This window comes from Electrona antarctica (assembly GCF_951216825.1).
Source record: "Electrona antarctica genome assembly, chromosome: 7".
Taxonomy (NCBI): Eukaryota; Metazoa; Chordata; class Actinopteri; order Myctophiformes; family Myctophidae; genus Electrona; species Electrona antarctica.
In genome coordinates, this window is record NC_136812.1 from 37,702,184 (window position 1) to 37,726,570 (window position 24,387).

The 24,387-nt window shown below is 45.4% G+C and overlaps 1 protein-coding gene across 1 annotated transcript in view; it reads right to left on the minus strand.

The window, feature by feature from the left end:
* The window catches only part of shc2 (SHC (Src homology 2 domain containing) transforming protein 2), a gene marked incomplete at its 5' end in the record, with an annotated part of 29,693 nt that extends 11,378 nt beyond the window's left edge, over positions 1 to 18,315 (minus strand). The window contains 2 exons of the mRNA XM_079505177.1: positions 6,302 to 6,372; positions 17,542 to 18,315. Coding sequence (XP_079361303.1) covers positions 6,302 to 6,372; positions 17,542 to 18,315 — 845 coding nt within the window. The remainder of the gene's footprint in view (positions 1 to 6,301; positions 6,373 to 17,541) is intronic.
* Between the last annotated feature and the right edge of the window lie 6,072 nt (positions 18,316 to 24,387).

Below are 24,387 nucleotides of genomic sequence, written 5' to 3' on the forward strand. Positions count from 1 at the left end.
GCTGAAAACCTTTTTTGCTTTTTCATGGCTGCCGATCCCCATATCATAATATTTTGTTCCAGGGACCCCCAGAAGCAAAGATTTGAGTTAAAAATGTTATATAATATATATTTAAAGATTTGTTCAATTTTCTTTTCTTTTTTGTCCTTTCCTTTTTCCTTTTTTTTTTATTATTAGGCTATTATTCTAAATAGCAGATCTACAAGCTCGGCACGAAGTGACGTACTGTGAGCTTCTGCTATTTGCAATAGACTACGGCGTACGCTAAAATCTAAAATGACACAGATATCTGTGTCATTTTCGTATGACATTTTCGCATATGCTTTCACAGTCTTAAAAAATATAAATATATATGACCACAATCACATTTGAACTGATTTTTTGTAATTATACAGCAGTACAACCAATTAAGTCCTCGGGTCCTGCTGATTGAGGGGATAATCAATCACACCTGAATGGTTCAGGACCACCCAGTGTCCACCCTGAGGATAAACGCGTTACACAACCCAAGATAAGTGCGTTTCCTCCCTCAAGGTACAGTAAGGTCGCAGGTCACAGATCCTTCATAGTTCAAAGGTCAAGACAAGGTTGCCAGCAGGTCAACCTTTTACAGGCATGACTTTCTCTGGTTACAGCGAAGATATACATATCTGATATAACCATGACTGTACTGTCTGTAACTATATGTATAACACTTAGTGGCTTCAAGAAATCACGTCTCTCCTTAACAAACACTCCAACCCTATAGCTGGCTGGCTGGTCCCACAGGGGTCTATACTTGGTGCTCTTCTACAGTGTAGAGCAGTGGTTCTCAAACGTGGTGGCTTCAAGAACTCCCCCTTACCAAATGGACCTGTTAGGGTCCATTTAGTCACAGACTTGTAAGGGTCAATTTAGAACCCCCTTAAGAGTGTCCCATGGACCCCACTTTGAGAACCACTGGTGTAAAAATCCGCTATTTTTGGCAAAGAGATCTTATGTATTCTTCATAAATATAGCTGATCTACAAGCTCACAACGTGCTGCATTCCACATATACAACCTATCCTATAGTATTCCTCCTGCACAAACACAGCATGCAGTGCGACCCCTAACCCATCTCTCTGTTTACTGAGAGCATCGTTCACAGTTCGATAGCCCTCAAACCAATTCTCTCAACAGCTAGAATGTTCTGTGTTTCACAGCCTAATCTGTGTGATTAGGCTGCTTCAAACCCAGGGAGGAGAGCGCTCGCTGAGTCGCTAATGGGTGTTGATGGCTTTTGTCTGTATTGAGATATTCCAACATTGTATGTCTGTGTGAGCTGGAGATAATGTGGACTAGTAGAGTGGGGCTGGAGTAGAGTAGAGTTGTGCTCAGAGTCTACGTCATGACAAACACAGTGGAAATGTAGTAATTAATTATCATGGTAAATTAACTGCATACAGTTGTGCCTTTCTAGTCTTTCCGGCCACTCAAAGCGATGAACAGTTTGGTGCCTTACATGGTTTTTCCTCCGCCAATAGTGAATGAATGTATGTGCGACATGGTCAATAATATAATGCACATTCATTCCATGCCAGCCACCAGAGGCAGTATCGTGCGGCCAGTGCCAGTGAAAAACCGAAAAATCTAAGAAGAGCCCCTTGGCTAACAAAGGACTATTAAATGAGGACATGAAGCGACTGCTTCGCTTCCTAACCTTATTTAATTAACCTTGTGGCTAACCAGGAAGATATGCAGCCCATATCTCTCACGCACGCCTGCCTGCACACACACACACACACACACACACACACACACACACACACACACACACACACACACACACACACACACACACACACACACACACACACACACACACACACACACACACACACACACACACACACACACACACACACACACAACATGGAGACAGCGGGAATATGTATATTAAGTAACGGTTTTATATATATTGTACAAAAAATTGTTTTTGTAATTAACACAATGGTTGAAAGAGTTTTAAATGTTTATTTGTATTTATTGACACTGAAGTTGCATTGCTATGTCTGTCACCTGTCTCCCCTCTGCAGTACTGGCACTCCTCTCTAGATTGGAGGGTGCCAAGTACTGTGGAGGAGGAGGGGTGTTTGTTCCTGTCTGTATTATGTTTGGTCTTTATGTTAGGCCCTGTGAATGAATTGGGCCTGTGAAATATGTTTGAGTGTATTCTGTATATTTCTCTAAAGTATAGTCGTGTGGAAGATTACTCGTAGGCCATAGTTGGCCATGTGGTTGAGTCAATTGATTGCCACTTACTTAATTAGAGGATGGTTTGCCCCACCTGTATAAGAGCAGGATTGCTGCAGGTGGGGGCAGTTCAGTCTCATGTGAGGCTAGGTAAGAGACAGCAGGGGAGAACTGCCTGCCAGGGAAAAGCCTGTAACAGTTCCTGCTTGTCTCTTGAGGGTTTGTAGTTTTGAAGTGTGTTTTGTTTCATTGTAACGTTGTTTTGGCCAGTATTATTTATTTTTTGTACTTGCACTGCACTTTTCAAGGTGAATAAAAAGCCTATAACTTTGTTCCATGCAGAATAAAAAGCGGTATTAGAAATTCTGCAGCTATCACATAGGATGGGTTGCTCTACAGTCACTAAATTGACTGGGACTATACTAGCTTTAAGTCCTCCTTAAAGAGTTTTCTTAATACCACATGGTCCTGATTTTAAACAGAATTCTATGTATTTTATTGTTTATAATTGTATTGCATTTCTCCTCACAACAACAGCTATAGGAGGACCGCAATGGAAATAAGCCTTCAGGCTTTGTTGTGTTATCCTTTTGACCAAAATGTGCAATCATTTGTTTTGTGCATATGCTAATCAATCAAGCAATCAATCAATCAATACTGTACATGCTAATAAGGTACATATTCACACACCGATGGCAGAGGAAACCATGCTAGGCACTGACCTGCAGAACCATCCTGCTCATTGGGAGCAGTTAGGGTTTCACAGTGTCTTGCTCATGGACACTTCAAGTTGCAGAGAGCAGGAGCCGGGGAATCGAACCAGAAACCCTCCGGGTCCCAGACGGCTGCTCTACCTCCTGACTCACTGTCGCCCGCCCGCCCGCCCCGGCTATTCATACTGAGAATATGGAGCTGTCACGTATAGTGTTGTTGTGAGACAATGATGCAACGATGACACATGCCCACAGGCACGAATGCCAGCATGCGCTCAGACACGCACGCATGCACACACGCACGTACGTACGCACGCACGCACGCACACACTGATGATGAGGCTGCATGGGGATGTTGTGTTCTAGACTGTCAGGGGACAGTGAGGAGGGGGGAGGAGGCCTGCCAGAGTGAAGAACCCTGCCCCTATCGGGTGGCTCGTAAATATTTAAAAAGCAGCGTCCCCATCTCGAAGGTCTTCTCAGGGATTTTTGAAAAACGCCACAATGCTCATGGTGATGGGAGGACAGTGGGAGGAGCCAATTAGGGTGTTGTTTTTGTTGTTGATGATGATGATGATGTGCAGGCTTGGGCTCTTTCCTAGGACTAAATGCAGTGCCTCTTGCTGCCTGCCTGTTCTTATTGCTTAATGGCTTAATACTATGACACAGACACAGCTGCTACATAGGCTCGTGTTGTTGAGGACACAGCTTGTGGAAATTAGATTTTCAGGTTGACTGGTATTTTTCTGACATTCAGGATGTGGATGTGTCTGCTGGCTGTGTTGTTCAGTTTATTGCATCCGTTTAGTTTTGGATCACATATGTCTCTTTCACCTAACACTAACTGGGGTTGTATACTACTAGTAAAGCCTGCAATACAGCACCACATGAACCCTGGTGTCCCTATTCTGGGGTTGAACATATGGCAAAACTAGCAGATCTACAAGATCACAATGGGTTGCTTTGCTATAGTATGTGGTATGAGTTTGGTAACAGTTATTTTTTAAATTTGAGATTTGGTATAGATGGAAACATTTAAGGAGTGGACCAAGTATAGCCCTATGCGACCCCCAGTCACTATAGGGTTTAAGTACTTTCTATTTTGCACATGCATATTATGTTAAGTGCTACAAATGAAGAGCGTTTGATTTATTGAACCGATCCGTCATCCTAACTGCCCAGTTGGACAGATGGGCTCTCGTGAGGGTTTGGGTCCTGAGGTCGCATGCCCTCCGTGTCACCAGGGAATTTGGAGGTCTTTTGTAAAGTAGCCACTGTGACAAAATGGCCTCTAAAGATCACAAAGAGAAGTCCAACAGGCGTCAGCCAAGTTGTGGGTAGAAGGGCTCTGTGTGCTCAACAGTGGAACTAAATTAATATTTAAAGAAAGAAAATTACCATGGGCAATTCAAAAGAGACTACAGGCTACTATTACAATACAACTAGTATTTTATAGGTTGTCTCAGGGGCCACCTGTGAGCAGGGCGTGTTGGGAGGGAGGAGTAGGATGAAGGCTCCACGTCCACCTGGTGGGGGGAGGAGCCCCCACCAGGTGAGTCAGTAGAGGATACAACAGCTGTGACAATGAATGCTCATAATAATGACTACATTCGGGAGAAAAGGAGGATTGAAATAACTGGCTAAGAAATAAAGAGCTTCACAAAGACAAGCTCCACAGACGAACAACCATAAACAACCAAACGGATCATGCAAGCATGTCATTAAAAAAACGAAACCCTAAAACCTTTTAGAAGTCCTCAAAAACAAGCACCGCCAGACTTGTTGTGTCATGAAATCAGTCACAGTGGAACCTAAACTGATTTACGCAGCTAATACAAGACATCTCTCTGTCTGTTTCTCCTGTCCTTCCGTTGTTTCGTTTGGAACCCCCCCACAGACAGTCCGCCTGCCCGCCCCCTGTCATCCAACTATGAGTCACACCAGACATTATCCAGGGGGGTGCATTGAGGATCACTGCAGCTTTCCACAGTCATTAGCCAACATCATCAATAATAGATCTGTCTCTATTCCTCCCTCCATCTCTGTTGCCCCCCCCCCCCCCCTCCCCCCCAACCCATTGCACTTATACCTTGGGTGCACAGGGGGGCTCTGATTACTACCGATCGATTATGGAGGAGAGAGAGGCGGGTGAGAGACAGTGAGAGTGAGGTAAAGAGAAAGATGGAGAGAGATTGGGAGGGAGCGAGAGAGAGAGCGAGAGAGATTGAGTGCTGGAGTGCTGCCTTCATAACAATAACATGTGGAGCACAAAAACACAGACTTAAGGCACATATCTTACGCATACAGAAAACTGTAGTGGATACTGATACCTCTCAAATGACATGATAGATATGTCACAGCTATGAATTGCTGCCAACTGTAACAGTACGTATTATTAATTGATTATTTTGATGTATGGCCCATTTATGAGTCAAGGAAAATGAAACCCTGTATATAACCACTTCAAAACCTAGAAGATTCTAATCTCATCAAATTAATGTCAATCTGCAAAGAATTGTTGGATTCCATACAGTAACAAACTCCAAACATAATTAGAGTGGACTTGTTTTAGGAACTCTTTCAAAATGAGTTAATACATTGTCTTTTTTTTAATGACCAGAGGTGAGATGCTAGTCCTGTCAATAACCACTCCTACAATGAGGTACTTAAAAATAAATAAATAAATAAATAAATCGATAAATCGATAAATCGATAAATCGATAGATAGATCGATAGATAGATAGATAGATAGATAGATAGATAGATAAAGAAAGAAAAAAAGGTAAATTACAAAAACTAGGCCCGGACGTTTAGTTCAACTGTCTGGGGACCTAGGCTGCTGAGTCAGCCGGACGGCGTGCCGCGGGTTCGACCCCCGATCCCGACGGCCTTTGCCGCATGTCCTCTCTCCCCATTTCCTGTCAGATTACTTTCAACTATCAATAAAGGCAGAAAAATCCAAAAAAATATATTTAAAAAAATTACAAAAACAAATTCACACATTCAGTATTATGGTGTGTACAGGAGAGATCAGGCAGAGATGTAGATCGACTATTTTCAAAAGATTTTGTACACATTTTGAACTTGTGAAATGGGACATTCTGCAATATGAATACTTTACTTTTAGTACTTTAAGTACATTTTGATGCCGATACTCTTGTACTTTTACTTGAGTACATTTTGAATACGGAACTTCTGCTTGTAACGGAGTACATCTACATTGGAGTATTGATGCTTTTACGTAAGTACAACATTTCAGTAGTTTTTCCACCACTGCCCATGCAGTGCCCTCTGCTAATCCCTGTACAGACGTACGATCAGATTCTCCCGACTCACCATTACTGTACCAGGAAAGAATTGTTAACCCCATCTTACCTCGTCACCTGAGTTCGCGTGTTGAAGTCCAGCGAGCGCATCGATTTCAGTACCTCAATGCAGCCCATATACTGCAATGAGAGAGACAGAACACACACGAAAACTACAGTTATATGGTGTCAGTTAAGATCTATTGTTATTGCCGATATTACCTTACGTCGCAAATTACTATGAAAACTTGCAAAACCCATCTGTCAGGCAGGTCACACCTCCATATGGTTGTCATTCCATCACGCCTCGTGACACATCACGCATCGTGACACGTCACGCCTCGTGACACATCACGCATCGTGACACGTCACGCCTTGCGACACGTAACATATATGGCCGTCAGTCCATCATGCCTCATGACACGCTCCATAGTGTATATGGCCGTCTCCATATATGAAGAAGAATACATGAAGAAGACTGGATCATCAGTGATGATCCAGTCTTCTTCTATACAGTGTGCAGATCTAGGTGATGATTCATCACCTAGATCTGCACACTGTATAGAAGAAGACTGGATCATCACCTAGATCTGCACACTGTATATGGAGCCGGCCAGCAACTCTACATCTGACCTCAAACCTCAAACTCTTAGATCTCCATATATGGAGCTGACATTCCATATGTTGATCCTCCCCACCCGTCCTTCCTCCATTCAAACTCTAGACGGGCCCACCCCAAAGTTACCGTTGGGCACTGGCCTGGCACGGGGCAGGGCCCTGTCCAGAACCCGGGCAGAGGCCTTTTTGGGGCGGTTCTGGACAACCGTGCGAAACCGGGCACTGCACTCCCATGTGGTGGTGTGGAATGTGTGTGTCGAATTTGAAGTCGGTGGGGCGATAGGTTCTCGAGTTACGTGGATTACAACCGTACAGACAGACATTTATAGATAGATAGATAGCCTAGATTTACATTTTTGCTCTATCGTAAGATTGGTGTGTGGAAATAGCCAGTCTACAAGCACATTGTGATCTTGGAGATCCGCAATTTCCGCTGTTTTTGGAATATGAATAAATACGTATTGAAGCATGGCATTATTTCATGCAGGGCATATGATGGGAGTCCCAAAAAGATCAGCTGTCAGTCTGCTGATTGCTTTCAATCAGTCACGCTTTCTTACACACCAATCACACCTCATTCACTCACTCATCAAGGTGGTCCGTTTAAATACGGGTGCGTTCGGAAATACTGCACCGGAGCGCCCTCGCCTATTAGTTTGCATTGCACAGTGCACTCAGTGCGTTATTTCCGAACGCGCCCTATGGCAGCTGCTGCTGCTGGAAGCCCCCATAGGTCCCAACTCCCAAGCATGTTGGACCCAGAAATGTTGTTTAATGTAATGTAAACTTTTATGATTCAAATGTCATCTATAGGCTTAGTAGATGAGATTCAGCTTGGTTGCTAAAAGTTGCACGTTGAGCAATTTGAGTAATTAGCATAATATGTGACCATACCATTAACATCCTATACAGTATAAGGAATACATTTCATCATTCTTTAAGTAGCATGTGACATATGAAACTAGGGTCTTTTCATGATTCTGAATCCATTCCAAGCATTAGTTTTGCACAAAAAATACTCCTTATTGGGCAAAGAAACGGCCATATCCGTCATAACAAATGTGATCAGCACATTTGGGCAAGTAGCTTGCATGTAGCTATTTCATCCATTAGGCCTAACATTTCTATCATACAAGTTTACATTAATCACCATTTCTGGGATCATGGAGTTTCCAGTACTAAAAGCTTTCCTCCACCACCCCAGCCTCCACCTTCTTGCATTACTTTAAACGTTTAAACTGACTCCAAATTAAACTGGAATTCAATGTTGCATACTACTGTACTGTACATAGCTCTATAGTGATTCAATGTTATATGGCTTTAATGTTAAAATGCATTCAAGATTGCGCGACAAGTTAACCTGATTTCATGTCTTGCTATGGGCCTGCTCTCAGCGCTCTGGTATACCCACATTACCCAGGTTTGCTTAACGTTCCCTGATTTTGCTTAGCATGCTGCTTAGTAAAATGTAGGGACTTAAAGAGCGGAGCCATTAATGTCAAGTTTAAACGTTTTCCATTTGTTGCAATTAATGGTTAAATCTACTGACTGAACTGTAGCCTACATAATCGCCAAATGTTTCAAAGGATAAGGTTGTCTGCAAAAACAATGCCTCTTTAGCAGTTCCTATGCCTATGGTCTTGCTGTCAGTGTCAGCAGAGTCTGGGGATGCTACCATGATAGATCAGGCCTTTGCCCCTGTGTTCACCAGCGAGACTTGTTACCTCAATATCAGGTCAATAACAGGGATCAGCCCCCTGACATTTCAGCTTCTAGCTGAGACGGCTAATTGAAAATTCAACACTAAAATCAACATTCCTTCAATAATCGTATGCAAGACCTTGAATGTTGCTGAACATGCGTGCACACACACACACACGCACGCACGCACGCACGCACGCACGCACGCACGCACGCACGCACGCACGCACGCACACACACACACACACACACACACACACACACACACACACACACACACACACACACACACACACACACACACACACACACACTTTTCAAATGTTCTTGTTCCAACAGGGCGCTTTCTTAACACAGGATACAAATCTTACATGTCTGACGCGTTGTGTGGGCTTGTATATATATAATTTATGGCAAAGACGATAGAAGAAAACAAGAGCAGACCAAGTACAGAGCCAAAACCCATTAAAACAGGGAAAACATTTAAGATTTTGGTGTACAAGCTCAGCACATCACTTGCGCTGCGAGCTTGTACATCTGCCATTTTTGAACATTATTGAAAAATCTTGAAAGTGTGAGAAGTATACCGATGTAGCATTTGTAGAATCGGACTATCCCGAAGGCCATCCCAAGAAAGCCTGTGTTGTGGGAAACACACACAGTATTTATGATGATGTGCAGTAGTCATGTAGCTGTGCTCCACATGTCATGGACCATCTAAGTGTGCTCCAGGCACCAGAGACAACTGAGTGGCCCCTTAATGGCCAGAAGGTTGAGGTGCTAATGGTGTCCTGATGAGATTAGTTGCACTCACAGCAGCTCTGAGAGATGGAGGTGTGTGTGTGTGTGTGTGTGTGTGTGTGTGTGTGTGTGTGTGTGTCTGCATGTGCGTGTGTCTGCATGTGCGTGTGTGCGTGTGTGTGTGTGTGTGTGTGTGTGCGTGTGCGTAAGCATGTGCATATTATGCATACCTGTACTGTATGCTATGTGTATAATTACGTAAATACCTTGCTCGATTTTTCTTTTTTTCCCCTCGCTTTTTAAAATGCTTTTAATACTTTTTTAAATACTTTTAATACTATTTACAAATTGTAAACAGTACAGCAAGTACATGTCACAATATCTGTCTGTTGTATACTTTTATTATGTAGTATGCCCTTGTGTTTCCTGTTCTGCCTAGTGGTGTTTGCCTGTCTTGTCTCACCTCTCTGTGATTACTAGTTTTCTACACCTGTGTCCTGTTAGTCTCCCAGCCAATCCCAGTGTTGATTGTAGTTCTGTTGCACCTGTGTCTAGTCTATTTAAACCTCCCTGTGTTCAGTGTTCCCTTGTCAGATTATAAATCAATGTGTCCTGCTACACTTTACTGTGAGTTTTATTTTAATAAATATATTAGTCAGTTTGCCTGCCTGGTTCTGCTTCTGGGTCCTCACCTGACACACACTGACAGTACAATTATGCAAGCAATGGTAAAACATAAAAAGCCCTGAGGGCTTGTTTCCACTATGCCCCCTCCCCCCCTTTTCTTTCTCTTTCTGGAAGTATAACAACAAATGATGGAGCTTGCATTAAAACGAAGGGTGTGTGTGTGTGTGTGTGTGTGTGCGTGCGTGCGTGCGTGCCAGTAATGCACATGAGTATGTCTTACATTGCAGCTGCTGTGTGTGCACACCTGTGTAAAGGATAGGCAAAGAATAAGCATTGTGCTTCAGCATATGCCTTTTTTCGGTCATTGACTTGATTTTGTGTGTGATTTGGTTGGATATGAGAGCATACCTAATTACCTATATTTACACACACAACGACGGTGGGTGCTGGGACAATAAGGCATAGCATGAAAGTAGATAGGTGCACACCAGTTTCAGGCAAAGGATTTGCTTTATTTTTGGACGTTTCGATCTCACATGATCTTCGTCAGGTCAATATCATACTGACCTGATGAAGATCCTGTGAAATCTCTTTAATTTGGTTGGATATGCACATTTCTGATGATCACACAAGTGTGTTTTGATTTGATTTGAACAAAGACTGAAAATAAACCATTCATTCATAACCTAACCCTAATTGAAAAGGACATAAAATGGATCAAAGCTAAAGAAACAGTACCATGATATCAGTGTTTCCGTGCTTTACTCTCCCAATAATAGTACAAGAGTCCAGTTATACTGGAAATCTGTATTACACATATCGCATAATTGCATGCAACGTCATTGCTATGTGGTTTAATTATTATAATACGTTTGTCCCCACTCGCCCACATCTTTGGGGTATTTGTCACTGTATGTTTGCATATACGGTGAAATGTGTCCTCTGCCTTTTACCTATAACCTAAGTACCAAGAGCAGTGGGAGCTACAGGGGCAGCGCCCATATCAGGGAGCAGTTATAAGGGTTACCTACTGTAAGGGTCTTGCTCAGGGACACTTGCATGGGGACCTTCTGTTTCCCTAGACGGCCTCTCTATAAGACGTGTAGAACATACATGGGCAACTGGCACCCAATTTGAGAACCAAATGGACCCTTATGTGTGCATTTGGTCACATTTGTCACATTCATTGTTAAATTAACACTGAAGATTTAGGCTAGCTGTTTAGGGTGATATGCCCTACCTTTGAGCAGCTGTGTTAGTGCTATACATCGTTCACATCCTGGATTTAGATTCAGACTCAATCAATGCAGTAGAAGGCTAGAACAGGCCAACTGGTTCTCACACACACGCACGCACACATGCATGCATGCACGCACGCATGCACGCACGCACGCACACACAGAGCGACCGCCTGAGAGCTTAATGAGCCTTCTAACCAAATTAGGAGACATGGGGAAGCCTTCCATCAGGGAAATGGTCGCTCCTGGGCCCGCCGCTCTCTCTCTCTGTTCTGTCGGTCAATGCCTCCATTGTTACACTGCTGTGCCGACGTGAAGCATGCCCTCTTCTATTTGCCTATCTGCACTGCCCCGCTATACCCTGACGTCTTAAGTCTCCAACCCACCAATCCTGTTATCAGGGACACACAGACTTTCTAAAGAAGCATTAATTCGAGAAATTCAAGGAAATTAGCAATTTTTCTTATTTAAAGGAAGAGAGAGATGGTTATCATATTAGTTGATGTAGCCTGGCTGTGGGTGCTGCAGAAGACATCCTGTGGCCAGTTTATCTCATGGTCCGGGGACCACCGGGGGTCCAAATGCACCATTTCGGGTCTGTATCTCTGAGAGTGTACAAATGGTCCATGGAACCATTTGTTTCTATCTTTGGGACTCCAATCTACACTGTATAATTACTTTAAGCGTTAATTAACTCAGAGTATAGCCACAAGGGTCCATTTGGACCGCCTTGTGGTCCCCAGACCTGACGTTGTGAAACAGTTATCTAATCTCTGCTCACTGAACTCACCATGCACCCTACTGTCCTTCCTGCAATGTGTGTGTGTGTGTGTGTGTGTGTGTGTGTGTGTGTGTGTGTGTGTGTGTGTGTGTGTGTGTGTGTGTGTGTGTGTGTGTGTGTCTGTGTGTGTGTGTGTGTGTGTGTGTGTGTGTCTGTGTGTGTGTGTGTGTGTGTCTGTGTGTTTGTGGGATGAAGCTTGGCCTTTATATGACTTGGTAGAGCCACCCGTCTTGGCAGTCACCTTGCGTATAAAATCTGTGACGATGATGCCATGAACTTGATGTGTGTTGATGAAGCATTGTTGTTTTGTGAGCGCAGTGTTTGTGTCCCTTCCTAGTGGCTATTATGTGGACACTGGGCATGCATAAGTGATGAATGTGTGCGTGCGTGCGTGCGTGCGTGCGTGCGTGCGTGCTCGGCTTTCTGCTGCTACTCAAAATACAACATTAATGAATCAGGAAATGGGGAGTCAAAGAATAAGAATTAAGAATAAGTTAATATGATATGGATGATATGAAAGTCACTGTTCAAAGGAAAATGGTCTTTGTCTTATCATTGTCCCGTAATGTATTGTAGGATGTCATGTTTTTATGTTCTGCGCGGATCCCAGGAAGACTATAGATGTTGTTATGCACCAGCTAATGGGGATCGTAATAAACTCTATGAACTCTATAAATATGACTCAAGTAGCATAATAAATTAGGGCGGCGGTGGCTCAGGGGTAGAGTGGCTGGATGGTAAACGCAAGGTTGCCAGTTCGAACCCAGTCTCCCCCAGAGTTAGTGTCGAAGTGTCCTTGAGCAAGACACTGAACCCCTAATTGCTCCTGATGTGCTGGTTGGTGCCTTGCATGGTTTCCGCTGCCATCGGTGTATGAATGTGTGTGTGAATGGGTGAATGTAATGCACAATCTATGTAAAGCGCCTTGGATAAAGGCGCTATATAAATGCACCATTTACCATTTATTATGGCAAACAGGTGGACGTCATCATGACGTTGGACAAATATGATCAATATTATTGTTTGAGGATCGGGACAAGAAAGCAGAAACCAAGCCAATACGTGGAAGCATTTTTCATGTCATTATATCTGACACACGCACGCACGCACGCACGCACGCACGCACGCACGCACGCACGCACGCACGCACGCACGCACGCACGCACGCACACACACACACACACACACACACACACACACACACACACATATGCTGATGCTGTCAGGTGGAAACCTGACAGCACTTTTACTTGTTCAGAATTTAAATTCTACAATAGCAAAAACATGATTACTATTGTTGCTACTTCTATGTGACACTGTAGTTAGTATGGCAAAGTAAACATTAATGTACGAGAAAAGAAACATAACAAGTGAAACTACTGTATGGAAATAAAGATAAGAGGTTTCTGCCTGACAGCAAGAGCATCATACAGTAGAAGCTACAGTGTAGCATCAGTTCAGAATGCTCTGAACTGATGCTACAGTACACTGTAAGAAGATGATCCCCCAGTGTTAATGTACCCCTGGGAGTGTGCAAATGCACCCAAATGGACACGATTGACATAAGGATCCATTTGTTTGCATGTGTATACCCTCAGACGGGGTCGCGAATAGATACATTAACACTAATGTCTACTACTGTAGCCACGGTAAATGGCTTACTACGTCTATTTTTCATAATTGGAAGAGACGTCCTGTGCATGCAGCACTAAAATGAAATGTCAGACACCTAATTGAACAGAATGATTGCAGGCAGGTTTTTGCTCTCTGGCTGACGGTTTGGCTTGGCAGCTGCATGGGCTTGCCTGTCGTTTGTGGGGGTGCATTGCAGTGCTGTGGGTGGGTGGGTGGGTGTCAGGTGCAGATGCGGGTCAGACACAGCTGCCGGCGTGGCGGGGCGTGGCGTCACTGGCATGGCACGGCGTGGTGTGGCGTGGTGTGAGCACACAGGAAGTGTCAGGGTGAAGGATGGCTCTGGCTCTCTCTCACCTCCGACGAAGGGGTGTGTGTGTGTGTATGTGTGTATGTGCATGCATGTGTATGTGCGTGCGTGCATGCGTGCGTGCGTGCGTGCGTGCGTGCGTGCGTGCGTGGCACGTGCGTGAGTGTGCACGGTCATCTGTCTGCAAGTGCGTGCGGCCGTGCACATGTGCATAATACTGTAGCCGTGCAGTGTGCAGAGAAAATGGCCCAGCGCAGCAGAAATATCCTGCCATTGTGACACTAATACATGCAGCCGGTGCTCCTCCCGACACGCATTAAACACACAGTATAGCAGACAACTGCATTCTGCCCACGCATGCCGTGGAGTCCTATTTGCACAGTCGCTCGCAGCAAATCCTTACACTCACTGCAGTGCCACTTGCAGTTGGCAAAGCTTAGACATCCAAGGGGCTTGATTATTAGGTACGATGTACTATTCTATTTCAGTTACAATGGTTCAGGTTGCATGGCAAGACCTCGAGAGAATATTCTGGGGGAGAAAATTCCTCTAGGGAAAAGAGGATCCGATTCCCTCGTCAGTGGTGGCCGAATGTCAGTCAAGACAGACTGAGATGTCATCCAGAGACAGTGTTAATGTTAAAGGGAGGGGTGGGTCGGGGTGGTGGTTGTTAACATGAGCCCAGAGAATCCCCAGCCTGGTGCTGCTGACAGCCACTATGTTTTCACCGCCTGCCAAGCCTCATGCTTACTTCATACTATACCGGCGTATGGCGGTGTCGCTCACCGAGCGATACGCCATCTTATATCTGACGATAAATCAGGCCTCACACAGATGGACCCCTCCCCTCCTAGGGCCCTGTATGGACCCCTCCCCTCCTAGGGCCCTGTGGACCCCTCCCCTCCTAGGGCCCTGCATGGACCCCTCCCCTCCTATAGGGCCCTGCATGGACCCCTCCCCTCCTAGGGCCCTGTATGGACCCCTCCCCTCCTAGGGCCCTGTGGACCCCTCCCCTCCTAGGGCCCTGTGGACCCCTCCCCTCCTATAGGCCCTGCATGGACCCCTCCCCTCCTAGGGCCCTGCATGGACCCCTCCCCTCCTATAGGCCCTGCATGGACCCCTCCCCTCCTAGGGCCCTGCATGGACCCCTCCCCTCCTATAGACCCTGCATGGACCCCTCCCCTCCTAGGGCCCTGCATGGACCCCTCCCCTCCTAGGGCCCTGTGGACCCCTCCCCTCCTAGGGCCCTGTGGACCCCTCCCCTCCTAGGGCCCTGCATGGACCCCTCCCCTCCTAGGGCCCTGCATGGACCCCTCCCCTCCTATAGGCCCTGCATGGACCCCTCCCCTCCTAGGGCCCTGCATGGACCCCTCCCCTCCTAGGGCCCTGCATGGACCCCTCCCCTCCTATAGGCCCTGCATGGACCCCTCCCCTCCTAGGGCCCTGCATGGACCCCTCCCCTCCTATAGGGCCCTGTGGACCCCTCCCCTCCTAGGGCCCTGCATGGACCCCTCCCCTCCTAGGGCCCTGCATGGACCCCTCCCCTCCTAGGGCCCTGCATGGACCCCTCCCCTCCTATAGGGCCCTGTGGACCCCTCCCCTCCTAGGGCCCTGCATGGAGCCCTCTCCTCCTAGAGCCCTGCATGGACCCCTCCCCTCCTAGGGCCCTGCATGGACCCCTCCCCTCCTATAGGGCCCTGTGGACCCCTCCCCTCCTAGGGCCCTGCATGGACCCCTCCCCTCCTAGGGCCCTGCATGGACCCCTCCCCTCCTAGGGCCCTGCATGGACCCCTCCCCTCCTAGGGCCCTGCATGGAGCCCTCCCCTCCTAGGGCCCTGCATGGAGCCCTCCCCTCCTAGGGCCCTGCATGGACCCCTCCCCTCCTATAGGGCCCTGCATGGACCCCTCCCCTCCTAGGGCCCTGTGGACCCCTCCCCTCCTAGGGCCCTGCATGGAGCCCTCCCCTCCTAGGGCCCTGCATGGACCCCTCCCCTCCTAGGGCCCTGTGGACCCCTCCCCTCCTATAGGGCCCTGCATGGACCCCTCCCCTCCTATAGGGCCCTGCGTGGCTGAGACAACCATCCTCATCTCTGCATCGCTGTTCCTCAAAGGGTCGGGTTCAGGGACCACCAGGGGGGCCCTTACAGGTTTGTAACTCTGTGTACAAAGTTACAAATGGAACCAAATCGATTCCGTCTGTACACTCTCACAGAGTTAAATGAACACTGGCAACTTGATATATAGATTTGTGTCCCAGAGATTATTTATTCCCCCCCCCCCATTTATAGACTCAGACTTGTAAGCCGAGGGACCATTTGGACCTCAGGCGGGCCCCGGACCAGACCTTGAGAACCCGCAATCTACATCACATGGTGCAAATGACAGTGGCTGAAATGTAATTGAATATAGGAATGAATGGGGTGTCTGTGTAATGCTATTAGAAAGCATGCTTGGGCCCTGCACCGGGCTAATCAAGAGCCACATCGTTGGCTTGAGGCTGGGGGGGGGGGGGGGGGGGTGGCAGGAGGGGTGAGGAGGAAGGAGGGGGGGGGTGGAGTAAAGGGGGTTCGCTGAGGGGAGATCGTTGACATTGACGTCAGGCAGTCTCCTCGGGCCGGTAACCCTTTGTGAGCACTAAATCAGGAGAAGGCACCGATGAGGCGATGTCCTCACTCCCCTACAAGCCATCCTCACAACGCAGGATGATAGATTTCATGGGAAAAATCAATGCCACCTTCTTTGGCGGGAAAGGGGCTACAATTTCCTTTTCTTGACGAGGCTTGATTACATTTTTGATAATAGAAAAAACACGGCCAATTGTGGACACCAGTTATATAACCATAATGATGATAACCAATGTGCTTAAACATTGTAAATCAAATGTTATACGCCATACAATCTTGGGGTATCTCTCTCTTTCCACACAATCAGTACACAAAGAATGCCACTCCCACATGCATCATTATGTTCTCAGCCAAGTCCTTTTTAACCAACCTTTGGGATTTGGTTCTCTTATTCATATTTAGACTATATTCCATTGCTACAGTAATAGTCACCACACACAAAGATTGCAGTATAGGCAACAAATGCAATATACAGGGGTTGTCAATGCCATATACTGTACATGCTACCCTCCATATAAAGCCTACTATAAGGCAGAAATTGTCCTATTACTGATACTGTATCATCTCCACCCTGAAGCCTGTCTGATGCCCTGGTGCAGTCTTTCAACCAGCCACACCAAGTCATCCATATGTGAATTATGTATTCCTCAGATTCCACCAACCTGTGGTGCTGCATAACAAACTGCCTGACACTGTAGTGTCCTTTTGTTTCCAAGCCCAGGGACACCATCCTGGAGATGGATGTACTGTATCAATACCATGTGATCTAATAATGATACCTGTGAGCAGGCAAATTGTACCCATTCTGTTAAATCAGATGTAAACAATTTGCTTGGACAAAAGTATGTGTTTGGCTTGTTTAAGAAAGGAATGCCAAACTTTCTGGCAAACAACGACGGCCTGAGCTTAATTATATGAACTTCTGTGAGGAAACTTAGTCCCAAGAATGTTGAATGTTCAATTTGAATTCAAAACAACCCCTACACAGTGATAAATCAACATATAATTACTTAGTATGATGTGTATGTAATAACTCACCCTGACAATATAGGAGGCCCCTGGTCCTACAATCTTCTTGTCAGGGTGCAGCCATCCCTGAGTGGGCTTGTGGATGAAGCCGCCCTTCTGACTGAAGTCCTCTCCCCCCAGCCACATGCCCTCCACCCTGGCCCGACGGCCCATCCCTGACCTGGCACTGCAGAAGCCCCCCGGGCTCCCTGTGACCTCTGCGGCTCCAAATCCGTGGGCCCCTGAACCGGCCGCCGCTGCCATTCTCTGCCCTCGGAGAGCCTGCAATGAACAGGGGGTGACACACACAGGGTCACAGGAGTTCAACACAGCAGCTAGGCTGGCCACGGGGCCACTGGCTGAGGTCGCACCCCCAGATCCGTGTACTGATGATGATGATGATGATGAGGAGGAGGAGGGCTGGGAGGGAGGTGCCGCAGCCTTGCCCGAGTCCTTGCTGGAGCTGGAGCTGGAGCTAGAGCTGGAGTTGGACGGGCTCCGGCTGAGCAGGGAGTTGGAGAACTTCCACTGAGGCATCCTGGGGATGAGCATGCAGAAGGTGGTGGTGGCGTCCTGCTCCCCGTCCAGGCAGGGGGAGTCGGCCAGGGCTGCAGCCCCCGCGGAGGATGCAGACCTGGAGCTGGGGTCCAGGGGAGGCAGGGGAGGCAGAGGCAGGCTGGGGGTGGACGAGGGGACCACCGGCGTGGCCACCACTTTGCCACTCATAGCTAAGCTCTGCATCAGGTCGTCAGAGGAGGTCACAGAGTCGTTGCGAAAGCGGCCATACTTTGGCTTAAGGAGCATGCCCGGAGGAGCCGCCTGAAGCAGGGGGCTGAGAGGGGGGATAGCTGGCTGAGGACGAGGGGAGAGGGGGGAGGGGAGGGGAGGGGGAGGTGTAATGGAAGAGGGGTAAAGTCTGGAGGCAAAATTCTTCAGGGAAGAGTCCTATATCCACGTCAGTGGTGACAGAGCGCTGTCCGGTCCTCTCCCACTCGCGCACACACGCACACACACTCTCCCACCCTCATGCCGCTCTGCTCTGCATCTGAGCTGCCCTGCTCCTGTTCGCTGCCTTGGGCTGGCTCACTAGTACACCCCCCCCACTCTCTCTCTCCCTCTCTCCCTCTCTCTCTCTCCCCCCCCCCTCTCCCTCTCTCTCTCTCTCTCTCTCTCTCTCATTCTCTCTCTGGATGATGTCATTGTGTTATTGCTCGTCTATTAGCCCTGCCCTGCCCAGCTGCTCTCAGACAGCATTAGCTAAAACACATCTGCTTGAGCTATAGAGCTACCCTCGCGCGCACACACGCATTCACATCAATACTATACGCACATGTGCATTTGATTGTGCACGCACACACACACACCCACACACACATACACATGTGCACACACACACACACACACACACACACGCACGCACGCACGCACGCACGCACGTGCGCACACACACAGTGACACACACACACACACACACTGCAGAGCAGCCTATTGCTCAACACATTGCACATTATCAAACTATGTGACAGTAGAGAACACTACCCTTTTCAGCAGCCCTAACAAAATAAATAAGGATGCATTTTACATAAAGGTATGTAATGAACTGTTAACTGGACAGAGTCGATGCACATTATGCACATTAGCCAGCACTATTTCACCTTTATGGAAGTAGAAAGGATTTCTCTTACAGCATTACATTTATTGAGCATCCTGATGAAGGTCTAAACGACTAGTTTCAGTTATCCAACACACCTGTCCGCTGTAGGTGTGCATAAGGACTTTTTGCTTCTACCTTTATGGAAGTGAATAGTGATGCTTTTGTCTATTTACAAACAGACAAAGTGATGAAACTAATGAGAATGTCAGTGAGAACTCAGTGGAGCTTGTGAGAGGTTGCATGATTCAAAAATACATATTTAAATTCTGAATGCAATACTTATATTCAGAGGTTACATATACTGTAAATTTTATTCAGTTACCTGAAGCAGGTGGTTTTTTACAGTGGAGTCAAACCAAAACCAAACATTATTTACAATATTTTGAATGTTTTAAACATTTTGTTGAATATTTTGCCTGTAATTACATGTTTTTTGGTGCATGGTTACGTGGTTGAGTTATTTTTATTGGCCACACGTTCTGAACTATTAGATGCTATTCACAAATGTTCCACTATAAAAATAATATTAATTCTTAGAAATGTTCTGAATTTTCACCAGTGTTTGGCCTATGGTCCAACTGACATGGCTGTTACTAGTGACCAAAAATTCCGTTCCAGGGAACAGGCAAAAACATCACGATGCCAGATAAGAAATTCAAAGCCACCACGCCTCATAAAAGGCTACATCAGTGATAACATCCACCCAATCCCATCTGCCTAACCTCCCTCTCCTCAACTCCCCTGGCCCAGCCACCTCCCCAGAGAGCCATCCGCCATGTTCTGGAAAGCACAATCCTTTTAGCTCCTTGCTCTCAACCTCGCTGAGCCTCTCTCTCTCTCTCTCTCTCTCTCTCTCTCTCTCTCCCCCTCTGTCATTTTCTTTACGTCCTCCCTTCCTTGCAGTGGTGGAAGAAGAAGTAATACTATTATTTTTTTTTAACTTAAGTAAAAGTATCAATACCAAAATATAAATATTCTGTTACATGTAAAAGGCAGGTATTCAAAAGTACAAATGTATTGACTTTAAAATATACTTACAGTAACTTCAGATCTTTGCCAAAAGCCAAAAAAGTATAAAATACAGCTTAATTGGTTAATGTATGTTTAGTATTAACAATCTAAATATGCAAATAACTAGTAACTAAAGCTGTCAAATAATTGTAATGGAGTGAAAAGTACAATATTTGCATCTGACAACAACAGTGGAGTAGAAGTATAAAGTACTGAAAAATGGTAAATTAAAAAGAAAAGGTACCTCAACATTTAACTTGATTGTAAGTACAGTACTTGAGTGAATGAATGATGGCCTACTTAGTTACTTGACATTGACAATGACATTCTCATCTTTCCTTCATCCTCTCCTTCACTACCTTGCCTTCATCACTTTCATATCTTCTTAATAAATGAATTCTCTCTCTCTCTCTCTCTCTCTGCATTCACCTTCCATTTTCTCTGGTCACCTTTGCCTTTCTTCATTCTCTCTAACAACTCTAGTGTCGCTCTCAAACTGTCCCCAGGGGGTACCCAACATAATGTGTTAATAATAATTGACCATCAACATTAGTTTAACATCTTTTCAGATTGGGGTGCACGGCCAAATAGGTCAGGCCTACATATAACATCAACAACAACAATATATTCCATGAGAACAGATAACCTTTCTTAACACAAGGTCATCATGACATCAGGGACACTGGAAGCTTGGAATATTAATAGAAACCTCATATCTGCAATTCTGTCACAGTTTCTCTCTCTCTGTGAATGAGATGGTGGAGCTATGAAGAAAGTAGTGAAAGAAGTGAACAAGAAAGATTGCTTCAAGGGTTAGTTCAGATTTTTGGACTTAAAGCTGTAAGAAATACCTGCCATTAACAGTGGTTGCGATAATACGTGTTTTTTAATGAGGGGCCACTCTTTAAAAATAAATGTATCCCCAAATAAGCGTAATTTGTATCGTTGACATATAGAGCACCGAAGTCCTGACGTCACTTTCAGTAGAGGGCACCAACACACAGGTTTATAGGTTTTTTATTTGTATTGAAATCTCCATAGGGCGATTTTATGTCGCTTCATATAAGAACTGTGTTTGAAAAATAAACCGATCACCCCGGCCTTTTCACTCATATGGATATGAAGCATCGACTGAAGGTGGAAATGTACAAATATACCCAAAGAGTAACAAAATAAGCGTTAGAAACGAGCCAAACAACCCAGAGACTACATTTCCGGGTAGGCTGCTTCTGCCCGCAGCCCGTCGCACAACAGAAACTGAACGTTAATTACGTTTATTTTTATTTTATTGATATATAATGTATCGTGGTTAGTACGAGTCGAGTCACCACCAGCTGAGCTTACGTCAACGAGGAATCTCAGGAACGCAATATGTTGACAGCTGGGCGTGACGTATATGCTCAGCGACATTGCATTCATATGTAGTTTCAAGGCTTTTGCGGCCACATTAATTCCATTTTCTCTAGAAACTGGCTGTATCAAATATGAATGGACATCATTAACGACGCACAGCCACTCCCCTGACAGAAACGCCGGGGTGGTCGGTTTATTTTTCAAACACAGTTCTTATATGAAGCGACATAAAATCGCCCTATGGAGATTTCAATACAAATAAAAAACCTATAAACCTGTGTGTTGGTGCCCTCTACTGAAAGTGACGTCAGACTTCGGTAGCCTGGTTAATAAACCAGACCGAATCAGCCGTTGGCAAAAAAAAATTGCCTACCAGCGGATTACGGTCTGGCGAGGCTCAGTAGCACGCCTCTTTCCTACAACCGAGAACAGGTCGGACCAATCGGGACACGGTATGCAATATGGGCGGGCTTTGGTACAGTGACGTTCAATGCTTGAGACTTTTGACTGACAGTAGCTCTGACCAATTGCGTCAAAGAGAAAATGTTTGAACCCGCCCCCCGGGAAATGAAATCCAAGTGGAGCCAGCCCAGACTAATATACCGCGACAGTGTTGTGTGATATTAGTCTGGCTTATTAGCCAGGCTAAGACTTCGGTGCTCTACAATATAGCACAGCTTTCGTTCATCTTTGACCAGTGCCCCCCACAAAATCCGTGACCGGAGGTCCGGAACTATTTAATATTCACCAAAACCAGACCAGGACTTATACCACTGGACTCAGGAAATCAATTAATATGTTTGCAATAATAATGGCAAGTATTTCCTACACCTTTAAGTCCAAGTATCTGAACTAACCCTTTAAGATGTGATTGGAGATTTGGAGTCACTGTACTGTAGGCCTATATCCTCCTCATGTACAGTATATATATATATACATACATACACACACACACACACACACACACACACACACACACACACACACACACACACACACACACACACACACACACACACACACACACACACACACACACACGTGAAATGAAATCTATATTTACCCAGGGTATCTGGGCTAAGCTCAAGAACTTGTTTCCAGCCAGGCCCTGCTCATAGAACACATTTCATCGTAGTGGTGCAATGCCTTGTTCAAGGGCATTTCAGCGGTGGTAATTTTAACGTGTCGGACGGCTGATTCGAACTGGGAACCTTCCGGTATCAAGACCGCGCCGCTATCCGTTCGGCCACCGCTGCCACGTGTTTGTATAGCGCTCGACAAAGCCAGACGCACCGCGATGGATTCAAACCCATAGAACCCGGAGTATGAGTCTTGACCTTGAGATGAGAGATGAATATTTTGTATCCAACAAAATCAATCCCCATGCATGTAGCCACCGCTCTTGTCTAAATTAATCTGGTCTGACTATTTAAGTGTTATGTACTAGTGTAGCTTGTTGAGTGTATAGGTAAGTGCAGGAATACACATAAACAGAATAGTACATAATATTTTTCCACATCCCAGAAATAGGACAAAAGTGTTAAGAACAGTTCAAAAGGGCATCAAGGACGAGAAACTCACCTATACCACGCACTCAGGAGGGAAGAGAAGATGGAATATAAGATCCAGCCGATTAAACTATATATATGTGTAACTAACAAGGCGAGTTGGCTCAAATGTCATAATACAAAGCAGCTGGAGTTCTTGGCTCAGTGGGGGAATAATGTAATTTCACTGGCCACAAACTAACACACAAAATGCACACACACACACACACACACACACACACACACACACACACACACACACACACACACACACACACACACACACACACACACACACACACACACACACACACACACACACACACACACACACACACACACACACACACACACACACACACACACCTCTTCCAAGCAGCCAATCAAACCTCATGTCTTTCTTGCAAAGTATCAGAAGTTACTGATAAACTAGAGGCAATCAATATACAGTATGTTGACTGATCATGTTAGTCTTGTTTGATTTCTAACTAACCTCTTTACAGAATCAATGCTTTTTTAAACTAAACTAAAACAAAGTGAAAATAAGGATTTTGAAATGACAACAATTTATGACCATTGACCAATACTTTTTCACAAAAAACATGCACAATAATGTAAAAGGTTCCATTTGGGCTAAATAAAAAATAAAAAACATATTTACCAGAGGTCTGTTCTGTGCATACACAAGTACATTTACTCAAGTACTTTACTGGAGTAGGCCTACGTATTTCCAATTTTCAGTAGCCTATACTTTTACTTCTATACTCCAGTACATCTCAGAGAAGAATATTGAACTTTACTCCACAAAACATATTTTAAACTAGTTACACTTTAAACTAGTTACTTTGTAAAACATACCACTTTGTGATGCATTGTGAGCTTGCAAGTCGGCTATTTTCAAATGATTTTTTTATACATTTGGAAATATGTGAAATGGGATATTGACATATTGTGCATAACAAGTATATTTTGACACCAATACTTTTGTAATTATGAATTAATACTCAAGTAAATTCTGAATACCAAACTTTTACTTATAAGTAACAAGGTATTTCCACATGGTGTTATTGATAGCCTACTTTTACTCAAGTAAAAACATGAGAGTACTTCTTCCACCACTGTACACAAGTGGAACAAGACATGCTGTGAATGCAGCACCACTCATTAGCAGCCATTACCCTGACAACAGTGATTACCACTTGGAACAACAACACACTTCAAGCACATGGACCTCAAACATCCATTGAAGTTCATGTTAAAAAAGTTAAATGTTCACTCACTGAGTTAGTGGAAAGTTTAAATGTAAGATGT